The sequence below is a fragment of the Perognathus longimembris genome, chromosome 5, assembly GCF_023159225.1.
Source record: "Perognathus longimembris pacificus isolate PPM17 chromosome 5, ASM2315922v1, whole genome shotgun sequence".
Classification (NCBI taxonomy): domain Eukaryota; kingdom Metazoa; phylum Chordata; class Mammalia; order Rodentia; family Heteromyidae; genus Perognathus; species Perognathus longimembris.
In genome coordinates, this window is record NC_063165.1 from 85,288,986 (window position 1) to 85,316,846 (window position 27,861).

General features: G+C 39.4%; 1 protein-coding gene across 2 annotated transcripts in view; it reads left to right on the forward strand.

Moving 5' to 3' along the window:
- The window catches only part of Vps8 (VPS8 subunit of CORVET complex), a 192,355-nt gene that overhangs the window by 72,425 nt on the left and 92,069 nt on the right, over positions 1-27,861 (forward strand). For both annotated transcript variants that reach the window (XM_048347271.1, XM_048347272.1), the window contains exons 23-28: positions 5,851-6,073; positions 10,180-10,269; positions 13,406-13,457; positions 20,929-20,971; positions 22,206-22,278; positions 22,571-22,690. In XM_048347271.1, the coding sequence (XP_048203228.1) occupies positions 5,851-6,073; positions 10,180-10,269; positions 13,406-13,457; positions 20,929-20,971; positions 22,206-22,278; positions 22,571-22,690 (601 nt within the window). The remainder of the gene's footprint in view (positions 1-5,850; positions 6,074-10,179; positions 10,270-13,405; positions 13,458-20,928; positions 20,972-22,205; positions 22,279-22,570; positions 22,691-27,861) is intronic.

Sequence of the window (27,861 nt, forward strand, 5' to 3'; positions counted from 1 at the left end):
TGTATAATGACAGCTTTCTTAAACTGGATACTCTGTATGCTGTCTTCTTTGGCTTGGTTCTATGTATAGCTAGTGTTGTTCTCAAAGTAGCAAAGCATTTGTGACATTAACGTTGCTTTAAGAAATGCTCCGGATGTGTCCAGTGCAAATCTTACAAAACCTACTTTCATACTCAGCCAGATTCAGGTAACCTCTTTGGGGCTTACCATGCTGACACAGTTTTGACCCTCCAGGAAGGAGAGTATTCTGACAGTGTATTCTGGCAGAATACATTTTATTGTTCATCCTTTTCTTTTTTCTAGTAGACCTTTGGTATCCTGGGGAATATGGTTCCAAGGAGCCTACCACTGACTACCTCTTCAAGGCTCCAGATGCCTAGATATCAGTGCTATAGTGGAGATGTGCCATTCGTTTGCCCTATTACCCCATCGTTCAATAATCTCAGAGTTTCAGTTTATCACTAAAGTTAAGCACATTCACTTTTACTTTGGGTCACTGTTTATTTTTAGGGAGGCAGATTTTGACAAAATTAAGGACAGGGAAGCAGCAGATCACACAGTGATTTAAACACAACCACTGATAAGACTGAGAGCTTCTCCCCATCAGCTGAGCTGGTGGTGTGCATGCAGGAATTTAATTGCTCTTTTGATTTTTAACACTGGCCTTGCTTTTTTACTATGCTTGATCAAAACCATGTGTAATAAATGCATGAAGAAGTGTTTCTTTTTAAATTTTTAATTTTTTTACTGTTATTTATTAAAGGTAATGAACAGAGATTGCAGTTATGTAAGTCAGGTAATGAGTATCTTTCACTTTGGATGGTGTCACCCTTTCCTCACTGTCTCCCAGTTTTTCCCTTCTGTGCCCACCCACAAGTTATATATGGTTCATTATCTGCAGAGTATGAAAAATGTTTCTTAAATGGGTCAATTCTATTCAAAATCTATGCTTCAAAATTAATCTTAACTCACTACCACCCTTCTTACACTTGTCTCATAATATAACTCATAAACCCCATTCCTCGACAGAATGTTAACTGAACTAATATATATTCCTGTTCAATTTATGCTAATAACTTTGATGATGTAAAGTTCTTTTTTTTTTTTTTTGGCCAGTCCTGGGCCTTGGACTCTGGGCCTGAGCACTGTCCCTGGCTTCTTCCCGCTCAAGGCTAGCACTCTGCCACTTGAGCCACAGCGCCGCTTCTGGCCGTTTTCTGTATATGTGGTGCTAGGGAATCGAACCTAGGGCCTCGTGTATCCAAGGCAGGCACTCTTGCCACTAGGCTATATCCCCAGCCCGATGTAAAGTTCTTTTTACAGTAGCAGGGACCTTGCTTGTTTTTCTCTGGCAGGTAGTACTAATCAGTTTATTATGAACTAGTGGTTTGTTTGTGAATTACTTAAAATCAGAAATGATAGATTTTGAAGATTAATACTTGTTTTCTGGTATAACAATTTCATTTCAATCAAATGTTTATATTTTTCAGTATTTGACAAAAATATAAAGTATCTCGACTTTTTGTAGGACTCTTTTTTTGTTGTTGTTAGCCATGTGACTTGAACTCAGGGCCTGAGCACTGTCCCTGGCTTCTTTTGTGCTCAAGGCTAGCACTCTACCACTTGAGCCACAGCGCCACTTCTGGCCTTTTCTGTTTATGTGAGACTGAGGAACCAAACCCATGGCGTCATGCATGCTAGGCAAGCACTCTAGCACCAAGCCACATTCCCAGCCCCGACAGATAATTCTTATACCATAACATTCTTTCAAAGTATACAATTTTTGTCTGTTTTCACAGAATTGTACAACCATCACATAGTTAAGCCATGTTTGTTTTATTTTGTTTTGCAGTATTGAGGATTGAATGAAGAGTTTTGTACATGCTAGGCAAGTGCTTTACTTTGAGCTATACTCTCAGCCCTTAAAAAAAAAAATTATTTGTTTTTGAGACAGGATCTCACAATTACCTTTACCTGGCCTGGCCTGGCTTCAAATTCTTGATCTTCTTGCTTCTGCCTCTCAAGTAGCTGGTATTACAGGCTAGCACTCTACCATTTGAGCCACAGTTCCACTTCCAGCCTTTGTGGTGGTTAGTTGAAGATTCTTACAGACTTTCCTACCCAGGCTAACTTTAGACTGTACCCCTTAATTCTCAGCCTCCTCAGTAGACATGAGCTACCAGCACTTAGCCATGCCTTTTTAAAGAACATCTTTACAGACTGTGATATTACTATCAGAAAATAGCAGTTTGGCCATAATTTCTTAAAGTCCATTTGAACGTTGCTTTTACTTTTATAAGAGATCAGCTCCAAACAACTTGGAATTGTTTCACTTATATTCAGTGAGAATTGATTTATTTGGTTCTGGCTATACGTTTAGTATAGATTGGCTATACATTCTGACTGATGATGCCCCTGTTCGTCAGCCTTTGAATATGCGGTTATCTCATAATTAAAGCAGTCCTTCACATTTAAAAAAATATTACAAAGTTGATAATGTACAAAGTGAATTTAATCATTTTTTCTGTATTTAAGTTAAAGTATCTTTATTATGAGTATTCATGAGTATGGTTTCTAGAAAGATGTCTTGGCTGACCCTCTGTTGGTCATGATGGCTTTTCTGGTATGCTGGTTGGGTGAGGCCAAGCTCAGATGACAGGGTTATTCTCTTCTAGGAAACGAAGTCTGCACCTTGCAGAATGGTACCTCCATAGAGAGAGAAACATGAGAGCCCAAAACTGCTTCCTGTACTTTCCTCTCACATTCTTCTCTTGTGCCCTAGTAAATATTTTTCCAAATGATGAGACCATGTCATAGAATTTTGTTTCATTTTTATATAGGTAGGAGTTGCTGACTGACTTTTCTTGATTAATTTTTTTTAACCATAGCCTTAGACTGGTTTGCCATTCATCTTTCCACCTTGTCTGTCAACTTTTATGCTCTTTTTAGCTTTCTTTAATTCTCTTCCCCAAGGATTTTTTTTTTGTACCTGACTCAAATCTGTAATTATCTTTGTTAGCTTGTTGCTTTTAACTGTCTATGCTCAGTGCCCAGGCTGAAAAATAGAACAGCTTTTGTGAATTTATTGCAGTCATTTTGTTGCCCTTTACTCTTTCTTTCTTGCAGTTAGACTTCATTAATCTCAGATTCTTTGGCTTGGCTAGTAATTGGTACTCACAAAAATGTGATGGACTATTGATTAAAATGTAATGAACAAAAAAATCTTCTAATAAATGTGAAGTAGAGGGGAAAATGACAGGAAAATTACATTTGTGCACTTAAGGAAGAAAGTAGGTATGGATTTTGCCCCAGGATGTCGCAAACGCTGTTTATAGAAAGTACACAGAATTCTGGATTCTCGTGTCATCAGAGCCACACTGTTCTGGGACCTGAGGTGAGGCAGAGCCTGTCTACTTTCAAGAACTTCCGTGACCTTTCTGTGAAACTCCTCATGAAAGACCATACCTGCAGATTGTGTAAACCATCTCCATTTTCCACAAGGAAAATAACACGGCATACATACAAAGGAATTACATGTGAAGACAACAAAATTTGCAATCATAACGGACAAATTGAATTAGTATAGTTTTACATTTTAAACAAAGTAATACAAAGTAATATACTTTATAAAGGGAAATGGAAAATATTCAATCTTGCCAGTTGATACAGAATTGAAAATGATGGATGATGTTGTTTAATTTGCTTATTATGGGAAAAAAATCTAATTCTCTTGTGAAAGAGTGGTGGGGGCCCTGTAAATGGTAATGTGATATGTTTTGAAGATAATTTAGTAAAACACACTTGAAGTACACAGCATCCTTCATGTTTCCCTTCTCCTTTCCCCTGCCTCTCTTCTACCCTCCTTCCCCCCCCCCCCCAGTTCTGGGGATTAAACTCAAAGCCTCATGCATGCTAGGCAAGCACTATACCCCCCCGAGCTAGATCCCTAGACCCTGTATCTTTTCACTTCCATTACATTTCTCAAAATCCAATGACAAAGTGATTAAGACCCCTGTGTGGCAAAAGCTGTCAGTGGAGTTATTTATTGTGGCATCACTTGAAATGCAGAAAGTACGTGACACATGCAGCACTCTAGAAATAGCTACACTAGCTCTGATGTTTTAGCGTATTGAAGCTTCAAGCGTTAGACAAAAATGATTGTGCTAAAGAAGTGCTTGCACAGAAAGGGGTAATATAAAGGAGAAGAGCCAAAGTGGACAGCAGTATAGACATTTGGACATGAGTCCAAAGGAAAGGAAGGCAGTGTGTGGAAGACATCTGTAGCCCTTGTTTATGACTTCATTCTTCACAACAGCCAATGCAAGCAAGTCACTCAGGGTCCCTCAGGGGATGAATGGCGAAAACAGATGTACATACTCAATGAAATTCATTCCTTTGGGACAACGTGGACGGGCCTGGAGGACATTACGTGAAGTGAAATAAGTCAGGCTCAGAAAGATGAGCAGTACATTTTCTTATCTGTTTGTGAAAGCTACAGAGCTGATGCCATAGAAATAGAAATTAGTGTAGTGATTATCAGAGGCTGGAAGAGGGTAGATAGGAGCTGGTAAGGGTGATTACAGGGGACAAGCAGAGCTGGGCTTGTTGCTGTACACCTGTAATCTCCGCACTCCAGAAGCTGAAGCGAGAATATCAAGAATGCAAGGCCAGTCTGGGCTTACATGGAATGCTGGGGTGCGTCAAGATAGGTACAGTAGTTTCTAGCATTCTGTAACATAGTAGAAAAGTTTTTGTTGGTGGCAATTGTGCATTTTGAAATAGTTGGAGGATATTGAATATTCCTAATGTGAAGCAGTGACAAGTGTGTATGGCAAAGAAACGTCTGTTTCTGTGTGTGATTATTACACACTGTATACAAGCATTGAAGCATCACTCCATACTCTGTAAATATGTAACGTGCCATTTAGAAGTAAAAATGACTGTAAATTCAATTAACCAAACAAAATTGCAGAATTGAAATTAAAAGTAACAGAATGTTTATCATGTGATGTTGCATGTAAACAGAATTCAGAATAGAATCCTAAGTATAATGAAACTGTGACTACTTACAGAAAAAATATGAAAGAAAATATGATTGTTGAGAATAATTTAAAATTTTTCAGTAAAACTGTCTCTGATAAGTAATTGGTATGTGTTTTAGTTATTATATTTCATTTTCTTCACCCATCAATCATCATTGTCCATTGTCTAATCCCTTTGGGAAGCAAAAGACTAGAGCCAGATAAAAGCTTATTGGCTCTGCAGATCACTTATGAAACTTTTTGTACAAGGAAGGAAGAAAAGATAACTATGAATCAGTCTTTCAACTTTTCCTGCTTCAGCATGTCTGCTCTTACCTGTCCCCATGCTAGTGCTAACTGCCTTTAAGAAGTGTGTATCATAATAAACCTGTGTGTGCATAGGATTTAGGCCTGAAGTCTGAATTCTGTCTCTGTTATGTTTGCTATGTGCCTTTCAGTAAACAATCTAGCCTATTTAATAATTTCTCTTGTATTTTGTTCATTTTGAGACAATCTCACTATGTAGTCTAGGCTTGCCTCCAACCGCAAATCCTCTTGCCCTAACCTCCTGAGTGGTAGGATTACAGGTTTTTTTTGTCATTATCACAACATCTTGTAAAAGAAGTATTAGGAAGATTGAGTGTATATGAGTGTGTGTATACACACATATGTGTATATGGAAGTTTTCATAATTTAAAGTTCTATGCAAATACTGTTGCTGCTTTTTAATAAATTAATGAGTAAGTTGAAATAGTTTGAAAAGATGGGATAGTCTTAGCAGACTAACACATATCTGAAATGTTGCTAAAATTATTTTCTTTTTGTTTCAGGGATCTTTTATTTAGCCAAATGTATGACAAGTTAAGCGAGAATTCAGTGGCCAAGGGAGTATTTTTGGAGTGCCTTGAGCCATATATTTTGAGTGATAAATTGATGGGGATCACACCCCAGGTCATGAAGGACTTAATTGTTCATTTCCAAGATAAAAAGTTAATGGAAAATGTGGAGGCCCTCATTGTACATATGGATATCACCAGCCTAGACATTCAGCAGGTGAGTGTGTCGATGGTCTGCTAGCTTACAGAATAAACATTCTTTTATTGATTATATTTACCTGACTGATAAGGACTGTCTGTCTTCTGTAAAGTGCTTTTTGTTTATTGAATACTTTGGGGAAAATAGCTTACAAATTTGTGTTTGTCAATGTATTTCTTAGGACTATGTGTGTGAACGCTGGATCATTAATGCCTGCAAGCCAGGATTAAGCCTTCTATTGCCTCAAAATTCTTTAGTAGCTTATGGCATAGAGTTTGCTTTTATTAGTTGTTTAAGAAATGCTTCTTAAACTGGCTCATGCTTGTAATCCTAGCTCGTCAGGAGGCTGAGGGTCACAGTTTAAAGCCAGCCCAGGCAGGAAAGTGCATGAGACTTATTTCCAGCAGAAAGCTGGAATTAGAGTGCTGGTACAAGTACTAGAGCACTTGAGCAAAAAAAGCTCAAGGACAGTGCCAGGCCCTGAGTTAAGCCTTAGGACTGGCACCAAAAAAAAAAAAAGGCTTCTTGGCTGATTCATCAGTTTGTTCATTAATGCAGCTTTCACCCAGCAGCTGACTCAGTTTCAATTACAGATAGCCTTCACATGAACAATAGTGGTTTTGTTTGTATTCTTTTTCTTTTTGTTGTTGTGCTGGGGATTGAACCCATGGCCTTGTGCATGCTAGACAAGCTCTCTATCACAAGCTACACTGCAGCATAAATAATAGAATATGTTTACCTTTAAGAGAATAATGCCATTTTGCCAAGAGCTTGTATATAAAGCTTTGAAATGCGTGACAATGATATGAAAGGCAAATTACAGAACTTCTTAGCCCAGGCAGCCTGGCTCTTGTTTGATAATATACCTCTGGTATATTTCAAGTTCCCACAACAATTTTTCAGTCCCTCATTGAGAGTCATTATCTATTCTGGCTTAAAATACTGTGCAGTGAAATTCTTTAATTCCACATTAGTTCTAATAATGAATGTCTTTGCACAAAAGTGCTAAGCCCTCTTGAACTAAAATATGGGTGACTAACAAAGGTTTTAGAGAGATCAAAGGCTTTAAATGAACGATTTTAAAACATGCTGTTGATCTTCTTTCTGCAAGTTCTTTCTGGAGTAGCTATGACTATAAAGCAAAGCCGTATCTTTTTTATGCAAGTCTTTCTGTTAGCTGGTTAATCTGGCATATTGTTTAGTCTGGTAGCAATCCAGTGATTTGAGAGCACATTGTCAATCTGATTCCATGTGGGGCTTGATCTCTGGGCCTGGGCATTGTCCTTTGAGCCATAGCACCACTTCGGCTTTTTCTGAGTAGTTTATTGAAGATACAAGTCTCATAGACTTTTCTGCCTGGGCTGGCGTTGAACTGTAATCCTTAGCTCTCAGTCTCTTGAGTAACTAGGATTACAAGTATGAGCCACCAGTGCCCAACTGAGGAGAAAATTTTATACCCAGTATTTTCATCTTTTCTCAGTATCATGTAAATACCCTCTGACAGCAACATAAAGAAAAGTTATCTCTCCACATCAAGCTTCCACTCCTTCTTGCTTCCAGGTCTTGCTATTTACATGCTCTTCACATTCTAAAAACTTTGGATTGCTTTACTGAAGTCATCAGTGACCTTTCTTCATCCTGTTGAATATTGTTCAGCCATATTTTACTTGGTCTTTGGCAGTGTTTGTTCGGCATTTCAAGAAGTATTTATTGAGTGTCAGACTTTGGGGATGCTACAGATCTCCTGGTGAACAGGCTTGTCTCTGAAAGCCGAACACCCTCCCCCCCCCCCCCCCCCGCTTCTTTCTTTCTTTTTCTTTTCTTTTCTTTCTTTCTTTCTTTCTTTTTTTTTTTGCTGGTGCTGGGCTTGAATTCTGGGCCTGGGCACTATCCCAGCGCCTTCGTGCTCAAGGCTAGTGCTCTATCACTTGGGCTTCACTTCTGGCTTTTTTTTGTGGTTGGAGAAAAGAGTCTCACAGACTTTTCTGCTCTGGCAGGCTTAAAACAGTGATCCTCAGATCTCGGCCTCCTGAGTAGTGAGGATTACAGGTGTGAGCCACTGGCATCTAGTTTAAAGCTTCACTTTTAGCAGGAAAGTTTGGCAATAAACATATAAATAAGTAAGAAAACTAGAAAAGAATCCAAACAAGTGTTAAAAATCAAAAGGGACAATATGGTGGAGGGAGAAAGAGAAGCTTCCTGTGACTGGTTAGCTATAGGAAGCATTTTTGAAAAAGCGATGTTGAGTCTTAGAATCTGAGGACAAGAACGAATCTATAATATACAGATCTTGGAAGAGAAAATTGTTGCAGATGAAAGTTAATGTAAAGGGAGGGGGAGGTTGGTGTTGAAGTAACAGAAAGAAGAAAACAAATCTGGAGTTTGGTGAGAAAGACTTCGCAAGGCAAGGTAAAATATCTCCATTTTATGTAAGTGTTTCGGAAGTACAATTGGTTTACTGGTAAACTGGATGTGAAAATGTTGAAATGGGGAAATGAGAGTTTTAGCTTGAGAAACAGAGTGGATAAAGAGTGAGTTCTTTAAGGCACTTGGAAGACTAGTGCAAGTCCAAGTCTGAGAGACAAAATCAGGAGTCTTGCTTTGGCATTTTCTTTTGAAATAGCTGCTAAAAATTCAGGTGAAGATACTACGGAAGGGGTGGAAAGGGCCAGAGGAGAGATGAGAGTAGAACTGTGTGTTGCTCATCCGTAAGGAGATAGACCATTCTCCCTGACCATTGCTGTTCTGCTGTAGTCCTTTTGTCAGTTGAGTACCATGTCACTCTCATGGGAACAATATGGAACCTTCAGTTTTTGTAAGTCATCCATTCATTTTTCTAAGCATCTTCTCAATAGATGGCGCCCTATCCTTTAAACACATCAAGCCTTCTTCCTTACTCTCTTCTGCCTGATATATCCGTCGTTCTATTTCTGCTCTTGGCATGCAAGTGGAGGTGGACATCCGTAGGTCTAGCTTACATGTTGCTTCCTCAGGGATGTCTTTTTTAATATTGTAGACCAAGTCAGATTTAAAAAATAATAATGCTTATCACATGTGTAAGATTATTAATGTAGTGGAATCTTTTTTCCTGTATGAATTCATGCCAATTTGTGCCCCTCCTTTTTTTTTGGTTAGTGTCCAGGTGACTATAAGTTCTGTTAAGGGTGGAGCCTAGGTCTGGATTTTCCATTACTTTATTCTTGATGCCTGAAGAGTGTTCAAAGATAAGGGTTTTATAAATATTTACAGTACGATTTCAACTCTTCATCAAAAGTAAAATAAGGTACCGGTAGCTCACACCTATAATCCTAGCTACTCAGGAAACCGAGTACTAACAATTGCAATTAGAAGCCAGCCTGGGCAGGAAAGTCTGTGGACTCTTAGCTCCAGTTAACCACCAAGTAAGGTGGAAGTAGAGCAATGGCTCCAGTAGTAGCCTTGAGCAAAAAAGCTCTGGAACAGCGCCCAGGCCTTGAGTTCAAGCCACAAGACTGCTCCCCCACCTCTAACTAAAAGTAAAGATTGAAAACAGAAGGATAGAGATGAAACAAAATGAGACACTGGAAGATGTTTAAAAGTAGCTATTGTATTCTGGGTGCTGGTGGCTCACGCCTGTAATCCTAACTGCTCAGGAGGCTAAGGTCTAAGGATTGCTGTTCAAAGCCAGCCTGGGCAGGAAAGTTTGTGAGACTCTTATCTTCCCTAAACTACCAAAAAAAGCCAGAACTGGAGCTGTGACTCAAGTCGTAAAGTGCTAGCCTTGAGCAAAAAGAAGCTCAGAGACAGTGGTTAGGCCCTGAGTTAAAGCTGTAGGATCAAAAAACACACACACACACACACACACACACACACACACACACACACGGTAGGTGTTGTGGTATTCCAAAGCAAAACTGACACACACACACACACACACACACACACACACACACACACACGGTAGGTGTTGTGGTATTCCAAAGCAAAACTGAACCCATGATAATGCTTACCCATGAGTATGTGCATGAGTCCTTCAATTTCAGTTTTTAAATCAGAGAAGGAATAAAAAGGGGAAAGAATTCAAGATTTTCTTCATTCTTAATGCTTTAAGATACACTAAGTTGTATGAACTTTTCCTTCTATAGATAGTCCTCATGTGCTGGGAAAATCGTCTCTATGATGCTATGATCTATGTCTACAACAGAGGCATGAATGAATTTATTAGTCCCATGGAGGTAAGTACTTGCTAAATGTAGGACATATTTAGTGTTGTCTGTTAGTTTTCCCCTAGTCTCAATTTGCTTTGAACAGTTTGTTTTTACCCAGTCATTTAATTTTTTTTATTTATTAGACTTACCCCAAGGTTAGCTTTTACTCTCAGGTTGTCTTTATTGTTCTTTATTTTTTATTACTGAGGTTGAACTTTTATTACTTGGGATTTCTCGTGTGCTAAGTATATTCTCTACCACTGATCTGCACCAGACTTTCATTTCATATCTTCTGTCACAGTGTTCTTGTTTATTTGTACATATAGATATTTAAATCTCAAGGAGCAATAATGTGTGCTTGTTTAAGTTTTAAGACTTTAAATTCTTTTTTTGCTAAAGATTTTTTATAAAATTTTTATTTTTTCAAAAGGTTTAAGAAACTCATTTTATATGCCTATTATATATAATAAATTACTATTTTGTAATTTTTGAAAATGTATTCTGCTAGGGATGGGTCCTGAAAACAGCCAGCAGCTATTATTTGTTTTTTTTTTGTTTTTTTGGCCAGTCCTGGGCCTTGGACTCAGGGCCTGAGCACTGTCCCTGGCTTCTTCCCGCTCAAGGCTAGCACTCTGCCACTTGAGCCACAGCGCCACTTCTGGCCGTTTTCTGTATATGTGGTGCTGGGGAATCGAACCCAGGGCTTCATGTATGTGAGGCAAGCACTCTTGCCACTAGGCCATATTCCCAGCCCGAGCAGCTATTATTTGTAATGTTGTTAATGTGTTGATTTTCCAAATTCAGAATCTTGTAACATTCATGATATTCTGTTTTTTAATCGTCCTTTCCTAGAGAACCCCAGACACATTTAGGCTTTGATTTTGTCCATTTTGTTATTTGCCTGAAATGGATGAAGGCACTGTGGAGAAGGTGCACACCATGCCTTCTCATCCGCCTGCGGCTTTATCGCAGTGGCTAATGTACTCATGTACCTCACAAGAGCAGGGCATCTGCTGATCACATCCAGGCGACTTTTTTTTCTTTTCATATTTATTGCAATCCCAAACTGTCTTCAGTGTCACCAAGTTGGCAATCATTCTGTGAAATTTCAGGCTTCTTAAGCATGCCTAACTCCTAGCCTTTCAACTTGGGTAACACCTTTCTTCTCTTGGTCAGTTTCTGAGATTAATACCACATTCCTCTTGGCTTGATTTCAACCCTGATTGTATTAAGTGTTCTTTCCCATAACACCTTTCAACTGACTCCTCGTTGGGACGCCTAGAAAGCTATGAGCAATGAGCAGGATTTCCTTGCATGCACAAATTTCTCTGTGTCCTCGTAAGACCACACTTAGGAAAAATTCGTACAGTTTCTAGTTTCTCTCAAAGAAATCCCTGGAAAGAGATTTGATTTAACACATGGCACACCAACAGAAATGGTTGTTGGATTTTTATGTTGCTTTTGCAGTTTCTGTTGGGTGTGAATTTTACTCCTCCTGGGCTGCTTCACATTTGTACCTGTACACGTCACGTGGTACACTGGGCTCCTGGGGTTGCCTGTGTTCAGAGTAGCTTTCAAGTTCAATGGCTTTCAGCAGGAGCCAGTCATTTGAAGAGTCCTATGGCTCCTCTTTTTTAATTCTCTGCCCGTATGGAAATCACTTTTCAGTGTTTGAAGAGATTTCCTAACTTTTGAATTTTTTCTTGGCTTTTTCAGAATGGAAGTGTCATCACAGTTGAGATGACTATTATGGCTTAGCGCAGTTTTGGATGTTTCTAATGTAAAAATAGGGCCAACATAAGTTAGGAAGCAAAACTTCTCTACCAACTGAGGTTCCAATGCTGATAGGCCATGAGGAGGCAGTGGGAAAGAACATCAATATACAAAGTCACAGAAGAAAAGGAAATTGTGTTTACCTATGTATATGGGAACCCTAATTAGTGAGTAGCTCCATGAATAGCTAGAAGGAAGGATTTATATACCAGCTTAACAAACAACAGAGAGAATGGAGGTAGGGCTATATTAGGAAAGTATGTGAACTTCTTTGGAAATCTTTCTTCTTCTTCTTCTTCTTCTTCTTCTTCTTCTTCTTCTTCTTCTTCTTCTTCTTCTTCTTCTTCGTCTTCTTCTTCTCTTTCTCTCTCTCTCTCTATCTCTCTCTCTCTCTTTTTTTTTTTTTTTTTTTTTTGGCCAGTCCTGGGCCTTGGACTCAGGGCCTGAGCACTGTCCCTGGCTTCCTTTTTGCTCAAGGCTAGCACTCTGCCACTTGAGCCACAGCGCCACTTCTGGCCATTTTCTGTATATGTGGTGCTGGGGAATCAAACCCAGGACCTCGTGTATACAAGGCAAGCTCTCGCCACTAGGCCATATCCCCAGCCATCTCTCTCTCTCTTTTGACATAAGATTTTTACTTTGTGGGTTGACCTCATATTCTTTTTTTAAATTTAATTTTATTGTCAAGGTGATACACAGAGGGGTTACACTTACATATGCAAGGTAGTGAGTACATTTCTTGTCACCCCCTCCCTCATTTTTCTCCTGCTTTCCCTCCCCTCCCCACAAAGGCCTCCTGCTGTTTTGAGATCTTCCTGCCTCAGCCTCCTGAGTAGCTGGTAGGAGCTAGGCCGATAGGCATGCACTCCATTTTGGGGAGACTTCTTGATGCAGACAGCTGAATTTTGTACTTTCCCGTGCTGTGGCTCAGTCCTTTCTCAAAGAAGGAAGTTTCTTCAGTGGATCCATGGCATCTATAATTTTTCGAGACTGTGCCTATGGTCAGATAATGTCCTGGTGTTCCAACCCTGTACCCCATCAGATGTTTGATGTTTTTAGTATAAAGAAAGCAATCTCAGTACCACTTCATTGGGATGTCAATATCTTAAAAAAAGCGTAGAGCTAGTTTAAGAATCTAAGATGCCTTATACAAGAAATTATCGTCTGAGTAATTAACTTTGTCTAAATGGTTTGTTTTAATGAGGAATATGACAATGATTTTTCCTTAGTAATCCTTCTATACAGTGCATGTATGTGTTATGTTTTTATATTTAAACCCAATAGAAAATAATTTCATCAGAGAAAGATGATTAATAACTTAAGATTCTTATTATCCTTTAAAATATCCTTTGAAATGATGGTGATTATTTTTCTATTAATTTTAATACAGAAACTTTTCAGAGTCATTGCTCCTCCTCTGAATGCAGGAAAAACGCTATCAGGTATTAATTTTGTAAGCTTTAATCTTTTTCTCTTTTTCATATTTTATACTATGATTTAAGCATGATAAAATTCACCAATTTTATGTATGAATATGAGTTTTGATGATCATATGTAACCAGCATCATAGTCAAACCATAGAAGGAATTGTATTTTTTTCTCATAGTAAAAATTTCTTCTTGTCCTCTGTACTTCTAATTTCCCTGGTGATATTGTTTATTTAGAAGCATTATTTCTACCTGTTTGTGAATTTATTACATTTCTTTCTGTTATTGATTTCTAATTTCATTCTACCATAGTCAGAGAACATACTTTATGATTTCTGCCTTTTAAAATTTATTAAAATTTATTTTACCGGCTAAAATATGGTTTACTCTTGGGAAGAAAATATTGAATGTATTCTTCTGTTTAGTAGAATATTTTAGTATGTCCGGTTGTCTTGTAGTTTTGTTAAGATCTTCTATTTCCTGTTTATCTTCTGCTGATTGTTTTATCTAGTATGGGAAGTAGGTTATTAGATTCTTTAAAGATTATTGTTTCCCTGTCAATTTTTAGCTTAAAATCCTGTCATTTCTTACTTAATTTATTTATCACTTAGACAAATGACAAATAATTTCATCAAAAAGTCATTAACTTGGGGCTGGGAATATGGCCTAGTGGTAAAGTGCTCGCCTTGTGTATGTAAAGCCCTGAGTTCTATTCCTCAGCACCACATATAGAAAAAGCCAGAAGTGGTGCTGTGGCTCAAGTGGCAGAGTACTAGCCTTGAGCAAAAAGAAGCCAGGGACAGTGCTCAGGCCCTCAGTTCAAGCCCCAGGACTGGCAAAAAACAAAGCAAAACAAAATTAAAGTCATTAACTTGTTTAAAACTCTGACAACACTTAACTTCCCACATTTCATGCTATGTTCCTTTTGTGTGGCAGTTTCTAAAAGTTTGGACATTCTTTCCATTTCTTGTAAGAATTCTTTAGTCAATAATTAATTACACTGGTGGCATTACAAAATTAGTTTAAATGAAAAGGTAGATTCCATCCAGTTCTACCCAGTTCCCATTGAACTGAACTGAAACAAAGAAAAACATGAATCTAATTTTTATTGCTCTTCAAAAGTTCATGACCTGCATCCTGCCACTTTTGGTGTTATTTTGGTTTTGGTTTTATGAGAAGCTTACTGTCTGTGAAATTTTTAAATTACATAGCAGAAGTCTTAATACTCAAAAGCATTTTTACTTTGAAAAATTAGTAGTACAGAACCTGAAAAGGTCTTTACATGAGGCTACACTGCTACTATTAGGAATATGTCATGGCATCATCATCATCATCATTATTATTATTATTATTATTATTATTATTATTATTATTATTATTATTTTGCCAGTACTGAGTCTTGAACTCGGGGCTTAGGCACTGTCCCTGAGCCTCTTTGTGCTCAAGGCTAGTGCTCTACCAATTGAACCATAGCACCACTTCTGGGTTTTTTGTTTTGTTTTTGTTTTTGTTTTGTTTATTGGAGGTAAGAGTCTCATAGGGACTCTTTTGCCTGAGCCAGCTTTGAACTGTGATCCTCAGCTCTCAGCCTCCTGAGTAGCTAGGATTACAGGCGTGAGGCACTGGTGCCCAGCTTACCATGACCTCTATTTTATGCTTACATATCACACACAGATAAGCTGTGCGGGTCCTGTGCTGCAAAGTGAACATATTTATCTAGAAGGGGGAGTAGCAGCATGAGAACAACCGGCTGACACTGAAGGGTTGACTCCCACCCTGTTTTCCCAGGTGCATACAGATACCAGGCAAACCACCAAAGATAAGCTCTGACTGCCTGACTCCAGCAGGGCCCTCTCCCTAAGCCTGGCTGTAAACATTCCATCCTGGGCCCGATTGAAAAGCCTCCTACCTCCCTTGACCTAATGGCTTTTTCTCTAACCTCCGCCTCCTTGCTCAGACCTCATGAAACCCAGCTCTGACACACAGTCTCCAAGCCTGTGGGAAGGCTGTGTCCCTTGCTGCTCTGTCTCAATAAACAGTCCTCTCCTGTGGAAGATTGAGTCCAGCCTGTTTCCTTCCTTTCTCCTCTATTTTCCTAACAGACACAAAGACAGTTTCAGGAATCAGAGCCAGGAAACCAGGGGACACTCCATCTCAGAGGACAAAGGCCCCCTAGTTTATCTCCCAAGCATTTTTTATTATCCAGTATGCTGTAGTAGAAAAGACAGTAAACGTTATACATAACTAGTGATGTATACATGTTTCTTCTCTAGCTCAAAGCAGGCATCATTCTGCTAGAAAAGTAACCCCAAGCTAAACAAGGGCTTGCGCCAACCCGTATGAGTAAACTGGCTGTCTTCTTGTCTTGGTCTGGAAGGGGCTTTCGGGAGCCACGCCGAGCACAAATCTTCAGCTGGAGTTGTTGAGTTAACTGGTTATCTGCTTCTCTTGGTTTGGGAGATGGTGAGGGTGGGGGCCTGTGCACTCTGCACTCTGCCTAAGTGACCCTTGCCACGTAAGCATCCCTCGCCTGGTGCCTTTGACGGAGCCAAGGGAGCCGTCAGCCCTGCCCAGAGAGATCAGGGGTCCCTGACAAGGTTCTTACTAGGGGTTGTATTGTGGTACCAGTACAGAATTTTTTAATCAGTAAAGAAATTTTAATCCTTTGCTTTTGTTCAAAAACAGACTCTTTATTATTCAAAAAGAAAAGTGTATGTCTTCCAATTGAAATTCTTCTGTTCGCTTCTGGAGTTCACGTGGATCCTGCTTGCTTTCATCCTCATTGACCAAGAACATTGTGTGGCAATTCTCTACCTGTTATTACCAACTTTTTTTTTTCTACTTAACAGACTGGTGGATGCGGTGGCAAACAGGGTTAAGGATTTCATAGCTCTAATAAAATATTCTGATGTAGCATAAGCAATTCCATCATGGGTATTTTTCCCTCTTCCCAATTGGTCCACGATAACCATGGACTAGAAGGGTGCTTTGCTGATTTCTTCTGTTATTCACTTCTTCCATCATTTGCTCTGTCCTTTATGTATCATCATCTGTACCACTCTTCCTCCTGAAAACGCCACCAGCAATCCTGTTGCCATTTTCTGCGTAGGAACATGGAAGCCAATTGGGCCAGTTTGTACCATTGTGTTGATAGAAATCAGTGCAAACTGTATTATGCAGGCTCTTTTTTCCACTCATGTGTGGTCCAGTAGGTACCATTACTCAGAGTCCTCAATTCTGAGGGTCCAAAAGTACGTGTTGGCTTCTGCTGCGCTCGTGTGAAGGCCTTATGGCAAATGTCACAATGGCGGAAGCACATACAAAAATGCCAGTTAGGCCAGGAAGCCAGAGACGCAGTTGCTACTTAATTTTAGTTTGGAATTTTCAGTTTTCTGAGAGGCAGTATACAGTTTTGGTTTAGCTTTCACTTCCTGCTTAGGGAGAGCCTCAAAATTAGCCATATAGGTTATAGTGGGCTTTTTCTGGTCTTAGGTCAGGTGTACAATTCTACACTTGTGCAGATCCTTCTAAGAAAATTCCAAAAATATATATGGCATTTAAAAAACAGGACACAGATCCATTCTCCATCTTACTCTTTTACATTTTTTGAGGAGCTTCTTACTAGTCCCAATTGTTATTAACATTGTCTAAGGCAGCTGCATGTTAACGAATAGTGCTAATTATTCTCAGATGCCCTGAAGGTAGTACTGTTCTGAATCAGGAAGGAAAACGTGTGGCTTTTGTTCTTTTTCTCCACTGGGTATTTTTCCCTTTTTATCAATAGTTTTCTGAGAACACAGCTGCGAGGTGACAGTCATTATCGTTATCTTGAAGTAGTTGTACAGAGGGGTTTCAGTTCAACAGTCAGTTTATGAGTACAGTGCATCTTGATCTGTGTTGGGTTGCTGGTTTTCACAGCTGTGAATGTTGAGAGGCTATTACTTTAGAAGTGTGTGTGTGTACTTGTTTGTGTGTGTGTGTGTGCGTGCATGCACGTGCGTTTACCTTGAACTCAGCAGATTGGTATTGTACCTAAGCTTTTGTGCTCAAGGCCAGTCCTCTACCACTTAAGCCACAGCTCCTCTTCTAGCTTTTTGGTGGTTAAGTGGAGTTAAGAGTCTCAGACTTTCCTGTCTTGACTGCTTCAAATCACAATCCTCAGGTCTCATCCTACTAAATAGCTAGGATTCTAAGCACTAGCGTTCAGCTTTGGTTTTAGAAGCTTTGATAATGCTAGGAAATCGGGGAAGGTATGGTAGTAGGTAAAGTTGTACACTACAAAGCTTACTGTTCTTACCGAGATTCAGACATTTTACTTACAGAAACATTTCTCAGATTATCGCAGAGCTTTAGTTTTTCAAGAATTTGGAAAAAGTTGAATTTTGCCTATGTTTTCATTACCTTCGTGGAGTAAGAGACTTTTGGAGCACTTCACTATTTCAGGGTTTGTCCTGTTTGATTTTAGGGGTTTTGTTTGGGCTTTAAAAACAAACAAACAAAACAACAACAACAACAAAAAAAAAACACCTCTCTGTCTTTCACATTCGGTGATTTCTTTTACTCTACCTTTAAGTTGACTTGGTTTTTCCTCTTTCATGTCAATTCAGCTGTTCACCCCACTCAACAATTTTTTATATGCAGTCTAATTTAGTTCTCTTTTTTATTGGTTCTGTTCCTCTGCTCTAACTCTTAACTTATCTGTTGAAATTTTTATGCATTGAAATATGTCTTGTGTTACTTTATTGAGGATAATTATAATAGTTCTTTTAAAACCCTCATCTGTTCTAACATTTGGTTCATCTCAGGATTGGACTTGCTCAATTTTCTTTTGTCTTAGTTTTTTTCCCGCCTTGGTTCTGTTGTGTTATTTTGTATTTGTCCTAATATTTTGTTACTTTTCTTGCCTATTTTTTTCCTTTTGTTTTATCACAGACTTTCTTTTTTTTTTTTATATAGTACTGGAGTTTGAAGTCAGACCTCACGTCTGGTAGTTGCTCTACCACTTGGGCCATGCCCCAGGCCTTTTCTGTTTTCACTTGTTTTTTTAAATGTAGGATTTTGCATTGTTTTACCCAGGGGAGCCTGGACTGTGATCCCTCCATCTGTGCCTCCCACATATAACAGAGGTGATGGGCAACACCCACCACCTTCAGCTTGTTGGTTGGGATAGGGTGTAGGGTCTTCCTCATTTCTTGCTCCGGCTGGCCTCCCTCTCCCAAGTACACGGCTGGAATTCCAGGAGTAAGGCACCACACTCCGCTGCTTTATTTTTTTGGATGGAGCCTTCTGCTTTTTGTTCAGGACTGGCCTTGGATCTTGATCCTCCTTACTTTCCCCCTAGTTTCTCCTCCTGTGGAGGAGTTTTGGAAAAGCTGTTATCACTTTACTTTGGGTCAGGGTGACTGGTAATCTCTTGAGTTTTGAGCTGTTTGCTTTAAGATGGTTTTGAGTCCTTCCTTTGCTCATTTTCTTTGTAAGAGGTCCCCCTGTTCCCAATCTCTTAACTGTTTGTGTTTCCTGGCTTCTCTTTTCTTGTTCCCCAGCCAGAAAGTTTTCTGCTTTTTCCCTGTGAACCCTGATCCTGCTGTGTTTGCTACACAGGCTGTATTTAGTCCCAGGCTGAAAGCTATAGTGATGGCAGTTTACTTGTACAGCTCCCAATCTCTTCTGCTCCAAGAAGCAGAAAGCCCCACAAGGCCTGCATGCTTGTCATCCCACTCTGGCATTGTTGGAGCAGGAGCTGGCGATTGCTCTGGCCTTTTGTCCTTGGCTGAGCTGCTTGCAGTCTTTCTCTTGCATGGTGCTTTAGTGATCAGTCAAAGGTGTAGTCAGACAGTTTGCAGATCCACTCTCTGACTCTTTCCATTTTGGAATTATCTCATTCTCTTCCAGTCCTGGTTTATTGATTTCACTTTCCCTTAGGCCAGAAAATCTAAGGAGCTTTCCACTGCTGGCTCATGAGTGCAGGTCTCAGTGCACTTGCCCTTTGAGAAAGGCCATAGAGGGAAGCCATGAATCAGAATTCCTCACCAGATTGATGGATCTGTCCTCTCTCCAATAACTTCAGGAGTTACTTTTGTATTATGCCCAAGGTTTCATCTTTCTGCTGTAAGGGACTCATTTACTGTAGTCTTAATCTCATACCATGAAACCGCCTTGAGCCTAATCTTTTTGGAACCAACTTGAAAATTGGTTTTAACATGTTTATCTACCAGGAAGGAACATGGAATACAGCACTGAAAAGTCCAAATGCAGTTGTTGAGCATTTACAACAGAAAATGGTCTAAACAAAGATTTAGGAGATATCAGTTATAGCAAATGAAGCTGGGTAGCAGTTCAGTTTATTATACATTTACTGATCACCTCCGTACAGGCCAGACACTACGGGACAATAGAAGTATAGAAACACTCAGATTCTCTGCCTGTAAGAAGCTCATGATTAGGGGAATCATGGAGGCGGCCTGGGAGATGAGCGGGTTTAACTCTGCCTAGGAATATTATGATCTAGAGATTCTGCCTTGCATTTCTGGTAATAAAAGTGATTGATGCTAAGTGAATAAAAAAGTGATTATCTAGTCAATACAATGAAACTGGTAATTTCATCAGTAAGATAATCTGTACCTGTGTCATACTAATTGTGTTGGACTAAGTAACATTTGGAATTAAAACAAGATATAATTGCTCATACAGTTTTGTGCAACTCAAGATTATTTGTATAAGTAACATCACAAGCAGTATTTATAAAGAGTACACTTAAAAGCACTACATCAGTTCAATTCACCATATAATGCTTATGTTATTTCTTAGAGCCACATAGCAAAGTTAGAAGTTTTAAGCTTTCATTTTTACCAGCTACAAACTCCTATTATCTGTATACCTTGTTGATGTTCCTGTTCCATTCTATGCCCTTGACCCTTGACCTAAGTATTTATTTATCTTTCTGATATCCATCAGCCAGGCAAATAGGCTTATCTCACCAAATGACAGAAGCTTACATTTTTGACAGAATCTAAAATAGAACGATCCCTAAAAAGTTTATTCAAAATCAGTTACTTGAAATATTTGAGACCAGTGTCCTTCTCAGCCCTAGAAGACAATGGGTAGTGAAAGTTTATATTAAAAAGGAGAAGTCATTGTGGCTATTACCTTAATATTAATGAATTAGTTACCCACTCACAGCCTGCTCTACATCTTCCTTGGGACCCAAGCCAGAGGATAAGGCAGTCATATGGAAGCTTTTCTTTTTAGATCTATTTCTTTCTATGTGTGCTGTTGAGTAACTTGTGGATTTTGTGCCTGTGTATAGAACCCATTGGGAGATTTTCTTTTTACATTAAAGTGATCTTCTCTCAATTTTATGTTCTTTGGAGGTGTATTTGTTTCACCTTTAAATGCCAAGTTTTAATTTTTGTTTCCACATAAAGAGTATATTTCTGAGAAAATTTTGAGAGAGAAACTGCTAACAATACTTGTCTTTGTTTTTCAGATGAGCAAGTTGTCATGGGCAATAAGCTTCTTGTATATATTAGGTAAGAACTCTTTGCTTATTTATCTGTGACTGTATTCTTTCCCTATTTCTCCCTAATGTTTGAAGAAATGTTATTATTTAATACTTGTCTATATAAGGCTTTTCCATTTCCAGAGCGCCTTTTTTTGGGGGGGGGAGTGCTGGTACTGGGGCTTGAACTCAGGGCCTGTGCACTGTCTCTGAGCTTCTTTTTGCTAAAGGATAGCACTACTTGAGCCACAGCTCTACTTCCAGTTTGTTTGTTTTTTTGTTTTGTTTTTTGGTAGCTTAGCGGAGATAAGAGTCTCACAGACTTTTAACTATCATTCTTTTTTGTTTGTTTGTTTGTTTGTTTGTTTGTTTTGGTGTGCTAGTCCTGGGGCTTGAACTGGGTCCTGGGCACTATTCCTGAACTTTTTTGCTCAAGGCTAGCTAGCACTCTCCCACTTGAGCCACAGCTCTACTTCTGTCTTTTTGGTGATTAATTGTAGAGAAGAGTCTCATGGACTTTCTTGCTCAGGCTACCTTCAAACCTTGATCCTCAGATCTCAGCCTCTTGAGCGGCAGGGTTATAGGTATGAGCTACCAGCCTCAGCCTCTTGAGCGGCAGGGTTATAGGTATGAGCTACCAGCACCCAGCTAACGACCATTCTTAAAGCCACGTCAGACTGACCAGGCGGCTACGAATAGTACTGTCGGTTCTTTGCAGATGCGGAGTGTGAGGCCTTTGGATTAAGTCCTCATTGCTCTCTGTCCCTTTAGCGCTGTTGTACAGAAATGGAAGTCTTCACTCAGGCTCAGGATGGGTTACTTCATCACCATTTTCTGAATGGGCTGTCTTTAAAAAAAAAAAAAAACCTGCTACATAAGAACATTAAAATGTACATTTTTAGAGGGTACCATGTGATGTTTTGATAAATGTATACATTGATGTTTGATCAGGATGAACACATCTGCCTCCTCAAACATTTAGCTTTATGGCAACCCCCCCCTCCCCCAGCAAACCCAAAGCCTTCCTTGTAGTTTTTTGAAACATGCCACACATGATCATTATGTGTGTAACCTTATTGTGTGTAACCTTATTGTGCAATAGTTATGATCTGGTTTTGAACTTGAGCTGACAAAGCTGAGCCTGCCTCCAAAGCAAACTTGCATCTTGGGCTTGAGAGACAATGCAGTGCGCTACTTACTTGTAAGATGCCTGTTCACAAGTCACTACATCTCTCCCTCCCTTCCCTACCCCCCTTCTCTTCTAGTTGTTGTCTGGCAGGTCGCGCCTATCCCCTGGGTGACATCCCTGAAGATCTTGTCCCCTTGGTTAAAAACCAGGTTGGTACCGTTTTCACAGCGTTTCACACCTAGGCCACTTGAAATGCACTGAATGTAACTCGCAGTGGAGGATTACAGTCAGCTCAGGGATTATGTCCAATACAGGAATCTACTCACTGTCAAAAGAATCAACAATTTCAGTTGGTAGAGGATTCTAGAGAGATCTTATAACACAGTAGCAATTTAAACTGAATTCAACCTACCTTTATTTTATCCAAGTGGGAATTATTACTTCAGCAAGATGCTTTGAAATCTGGGAGGAAATCATCAACAGTTGCTGTTCACCTTGCAGGTTTTTGAATTTCTGATTCGCCTGCATTCTGCAGAAGCTTCTTCTGAGGAAGAAGTCTATCCTTATGTCCGGACTTTGCTACATTTTGACACAAGGGAATTTCTGAACGTATTGGCACTGGTAAGGATGGTCGGGTTTTATTGATGTTTTCGATGGAGTCAGAATGATCATTTTTTTTTAATAGAATGAAAGAAGAAACAATTATCCTTAGAAAAGTGCAGTAATTGTAAGTCAAAGTCTCTAATGTTTGATTTTTGTGGGTCTCACATGTTTTCTCTCTGGTTCTTTATAGTCCTTCTTCCTTTGTTTCCTTGTCTCTGCACACTCGTCAGAAAGTTAAAAAGAAGAGGTTAGATATGCATCTCTGATTTTATAAATTGTATGGCCTAGCTTCCTAGATGTGAATGGGGGATCCAAGTAGACATGGTGAGGGCAGGGGAAATAATTGTAGTTGAACTGGAACATGAAAGCTTCGTGCTGAGCAAAATCCTTATTCATGTTTAATTAGAGATGAATTTGGATGAAGCAGGGTTTCTGTGGAAGTGTCCCTAGGGGGATAATTATATAGAATATGATGAATCCTCCCAATTTAATCATATTGTAGTGTTTTGCTTTTTTTTTTTTAAAGCTTGGGAACGATGGGAAGTGCTTCTACAATAGTGGTTTGTGAACGCATCAGGTTCAGAATATGTAGTGCACACACTTACACATGGTATTTGACTTCAACAAAAACAAGGGACCATCTAAATGTTCATAACGATTAACTCAGATGGGGCAAATTTCCCTATGAGCATATACTACGGACATAACTTCAATAATAGAGTAAGCTACTAAGTTACTTTCAGTAGTTGAATACCTATGAGAAAGTTTTTATTTCCTAATTTGAATTGGTTTACTTGAAATTTTAACTTTGGAAGCAGTAATTTAATAGCATAGGAGGAAGGAAAGAAGGTCTCAGAACTGGACTTCAGATCTAGTGAGTTTGGGAGACCTGAGATGTCCAGAGAACGTACTTGGTGGCTGGCACTTAGAATAAAGAAATAAGAAGTGATGGAGTAAAAGAGTTTGGAAAGAGTGGTGGACAGCAAGAAATTTGGTCCCATTTTTGCTTTTTAAGGGCTGTACGATGGCGAAATAAATGTGGGATTGTGCTGCTATGTGGATTATGATACTGGAATTTATAGTAAAGCTGCAAAGCAATCCCTTTCCTTTGCTTGGCCAATGCTGTTCACCTAGTACACCCCTTCCACTGGCTGGGAGACGCAACCCTGGCTGGCCGGCTGGGAGCCGTGGCCTTGTGCAGGAAGTGGATCCAGATCCATAGCTCACTCCTTACCCCACAGTGCGCCCTGCGGCTTCGAGTGCAGGACGCCAGGGGACACCGAGCAAGGGCCCCAGGAGAGGCTTAGGGGAGGGCTTCAAGGTGAAATGACCGTCCACATGGAGCTCCAGAGACAGCTGAAGAGGTGGAGGCTGCAGAAGGATATTCCAGGGAGAAGACCAAAATACATAAGAAGTTCTGGAAATGAGGCAGAAGAAAATTAGTATGTCTGCATCTTTAAATGTAAGACAATGCGGAGAGAAACGAATCTAGAGAGAAAAGGAGACACTAGTTCTTGCATGCTATCGTAAGGGATTGGACTTTGCAGACCAAGAAAAATAAGTATTGCATGTTCTCTCTTACATATGAAATCTAGACCAAAAAAAAAAGATGACATGAGCGTAAAATGGGGACTGTTTGGGAAGGGAAACCTGGGGGGAATAGAAGGTGATGCAGGCGTTTAGTTATAATCCAAGTATTTCATATGCATGTATGAAAATAGGATACTGAAACCCATTGAAATTGGTTCTGACTGAAGCCTGCAATCCCAGCTTCTTGGGAGGTGGTGACTGAGGATTCTAGTGTGAGACCAGCCCAAACATCAAAGCTTGTGAGACCCCATCGCAGCCAGTGGTGCAGCGCGTGAGCCAGCAGCGGAGGAGAGCACGGGTGGGAGCGTGGCAGCCCGAGTCCACAGAGAGACCTTATCTGGAAAGTAACCAGTGCAAGAAAGGCTGACCGCCTCAGGTGGTAGAACATCTGCCTAGCAAGGGTGGGGCTCTCACCTCAGACCCCAGGACCTACCAAGGAAATTGACTAAAAGCAGAGGGGGAGAGGGGGTGACATCTATCAAAGTACATGCGTGGAAATATCACAGGGAGACCTCTGTGTGATTCATATATGCTAATAAAAAGTAACATTTACAAACTGGCTTTATATTATACCAGTAGGTTGCCGTGAAAGTCTTTTAGAAAGAAGGATATTGTAATTTGTACTTTTAGAAGATTCCTTCTGACTTGTTGGTTTGTTTTTATTATGTTGAGACAGGGTCTTACTAAGCAGGCCAGGGCTGGCCACTCCATCCTCCTCCAGAATGCTGGGATTTAGGTGTGAATCACTATTTCAGATTCCTTCGCTGTTAGAACAGAATGCCATAGACTAAGTGACTCATAAACAATAGACGTTTATTGTTCACAATTAGAATTACAGTGCTTTACTCCTGAAGAAACTAGAATAATTTTACATACCATACCAGGAACCACTGTGAGAAAGTTTGTCCATTTCTTTTGAAGTTAAAATAATACAGGTACTAAATGATCCAGAAGCTCTAGAAATTCTTAGGTATTTACTCAAAATAAAAAAAAAAATATGTCCAGACAAGAAATTAAGAGCAATTTCTTAAATGAATGATACCTTTTGGGGTAGGTAGTCTATCATCTTTTCATTCTGAGACCTTTTCTTGTTTTGGTGTGTTTGACTTGCTCCAACTTTATCGCTAAGCCTTTACTACCAAATCTCTAGGGAACATTTTCCCATTCCAAGGTATATTTTCTCTCTGTCAAATGTTGTATCTTACCAGACTTTCTGATCCATACTCTCCAGACCCTTTCTTCTGGTTTTGCTAAAGCTGGTGCTCTGATCTACTAGGTCTCAGGCGTGATCTCAGTATTTCCTCACCCAGGATTTCCTCAACTCTCTCTTCTTGAGGTGAACTCTATTGAGGGTTATAAGTTTCCTGCTCCTACTAAAACTTGATTGCACTCTCTTACTTTTACATTACACGCTTCTATCCTGACTTAAATTTGATGGGATAATTTGTTGAGAATCAACTTGTCTAACATGAGGTGTTTATTTTATTTAGGGTCAATTGGAGTATGTGATATTTGTTCTCATTCTAGTTTTGTCATTAGTACAGATTGTTTCTTTTTGCTCTTTTTTATTTTTTAGTGTATGTGCATGTGTGTGCGTGTGTGTGTATAGATTAGGACAAATGACTGAGAACTAGATCCAGCCCCAGTTAACCCATGCCTATTGAAGCTCAGAATATATATATTAAAATACATACATATGTATTTTTAAAGGTTGTGAAAAGCAAGAATATGTGATGGAGACCATGTGTAGTCCACAAAGCCTGAAATATTTACTCCCTGACCCTTTATTTCTTTTTTCATTTTACTATAAATATATATTTAATAACAAAATGAAGTTATATTAAAGTACAATAAAAACAAAGAAATACATGTACAGTATTAGTAATTTCCTTTAAGTGAGATGTACTCTCTGCGATCCAAAGTGTCTGGCCCATGGTCAAGTTATTAACAGATACATTTACATGTGTGGCTAGTGGAAAAAACAAGGTCTGATAGGAAAATGGAAGCAGCCAGTAGGGCACTTCCAGATATTGGAACTCTTCTCAACATTCAAAAAACTCACACATCCATTCTCAAGATCAAGAAACACAGCAACCTGGCCCTGTGGCTTCTCTCTACACTGAGGAAGTAATGGGGAGTTGGTAAAGAGATTGTAATAACTATTCCCTGCACATAAGAGGAGGAATATGCCTTCAGATTCAGTTATTGTGGGTTCTTCCATATCTCAGGATTCCTACAGACCCCTACAGTGCAGTCTAAATAGTCATCCATACTAAGCTCCAAGTAATTTTTCCCAGAGCTGAACATGTGAGTTCAACCATCAAAATAGTTGGATCCATAAGAATTCAATGGTGCATCCTCAGGGCCTAAACATTTTCACATGGTCAAACAGCATCCTGTTGGGATTCTGTGTTTCATACTGAAGATTTCCACTCGGTACTGGTTGAGCTTCTATATCAGGCCAAGGATGGGATGAGCACTGAATTGTGGCTTCATTGGCTGGGGAAAGAGGAGTACACTAACTCAGACCTTGCACATATGTATTTGAAATCCTGTAAAGAAAACACAGAAGGTTAGATTTCCCTCAGCCCTATCTGGCAGACCCCTGAATTAGCCTTTAACTTGCTGTAATTATTACCCAGAAACACCATCATGATTTTTAATTATTATTTTTCCCTTTTTATTGTATTTTTATTATCTTTAAGGAATTACCAGTCAATGCATCTTGATTGATGTCACTCCTTTTATTATTCTCCCCATAACAATTTTTTAACTTTTTATTGTCAAAGTAATGTACACAGGGGTCACAATTATATACGTAAAGCAGTGAGTACATTTCTTATCAAACTTGTTATGTCTTCCTTTGTTTTGCTCCCCCCACCCCCCTTCCTGGTTCCCTCCCCACCCTCCCCTGAGTTGTGCTGTTGGTTTACAGCATGTTGTCTTGTTCTTGTGAGTATTGCTGTTGCATTGGTTTGTCTTTCACCCTTTGTCTCTCCATTTTGGTGTTCCCCTCCCCTAGTTCCCCATAATAATTTGTAAGAGACTCCAGAAAGAAGTTTGAATGTCGAAACTCACAGATTGCTTTGGACCTAAGTTTTAGGTCCTTTGTGCTTCTTAAACTGTAAATCGCCATTAGGACCTTTGCTTACTATTTCTGTAGCAAACATTGACTATTTAGAAGCGTCATCATGGAATGATCATGTTCTGGCAGTAGTGTGCCATTTGGGTGGCAGTTGATAACTACCACCAAAACATGTCATTGTATGTATCATAACATTTACACTGTCATATGTCACTACTTAATTATATCCATAGAAACAAATTTTTAATATCTGTTTTAAAGCAATGACAGCATGCTGCCAGAAGGAAAATGGCTAAGGAAATTCTTTTTCATTTGCTGTCATTGCTGACATTTTACATACATTTGTTAATTCTCTACAGTTTTAGATTTTGGTGGAATCGCACTTGGCTTAGCATATGGCACCCTCCGTATCTGTGTAGAGTGACATCTTGCTATAGCAAGGATGAGAGAGAAAGAGAGAGAGGAAAAGAGAGAGAGAGAAATTGATTCCCAGAAACCAGAGTGGAAAGATTCC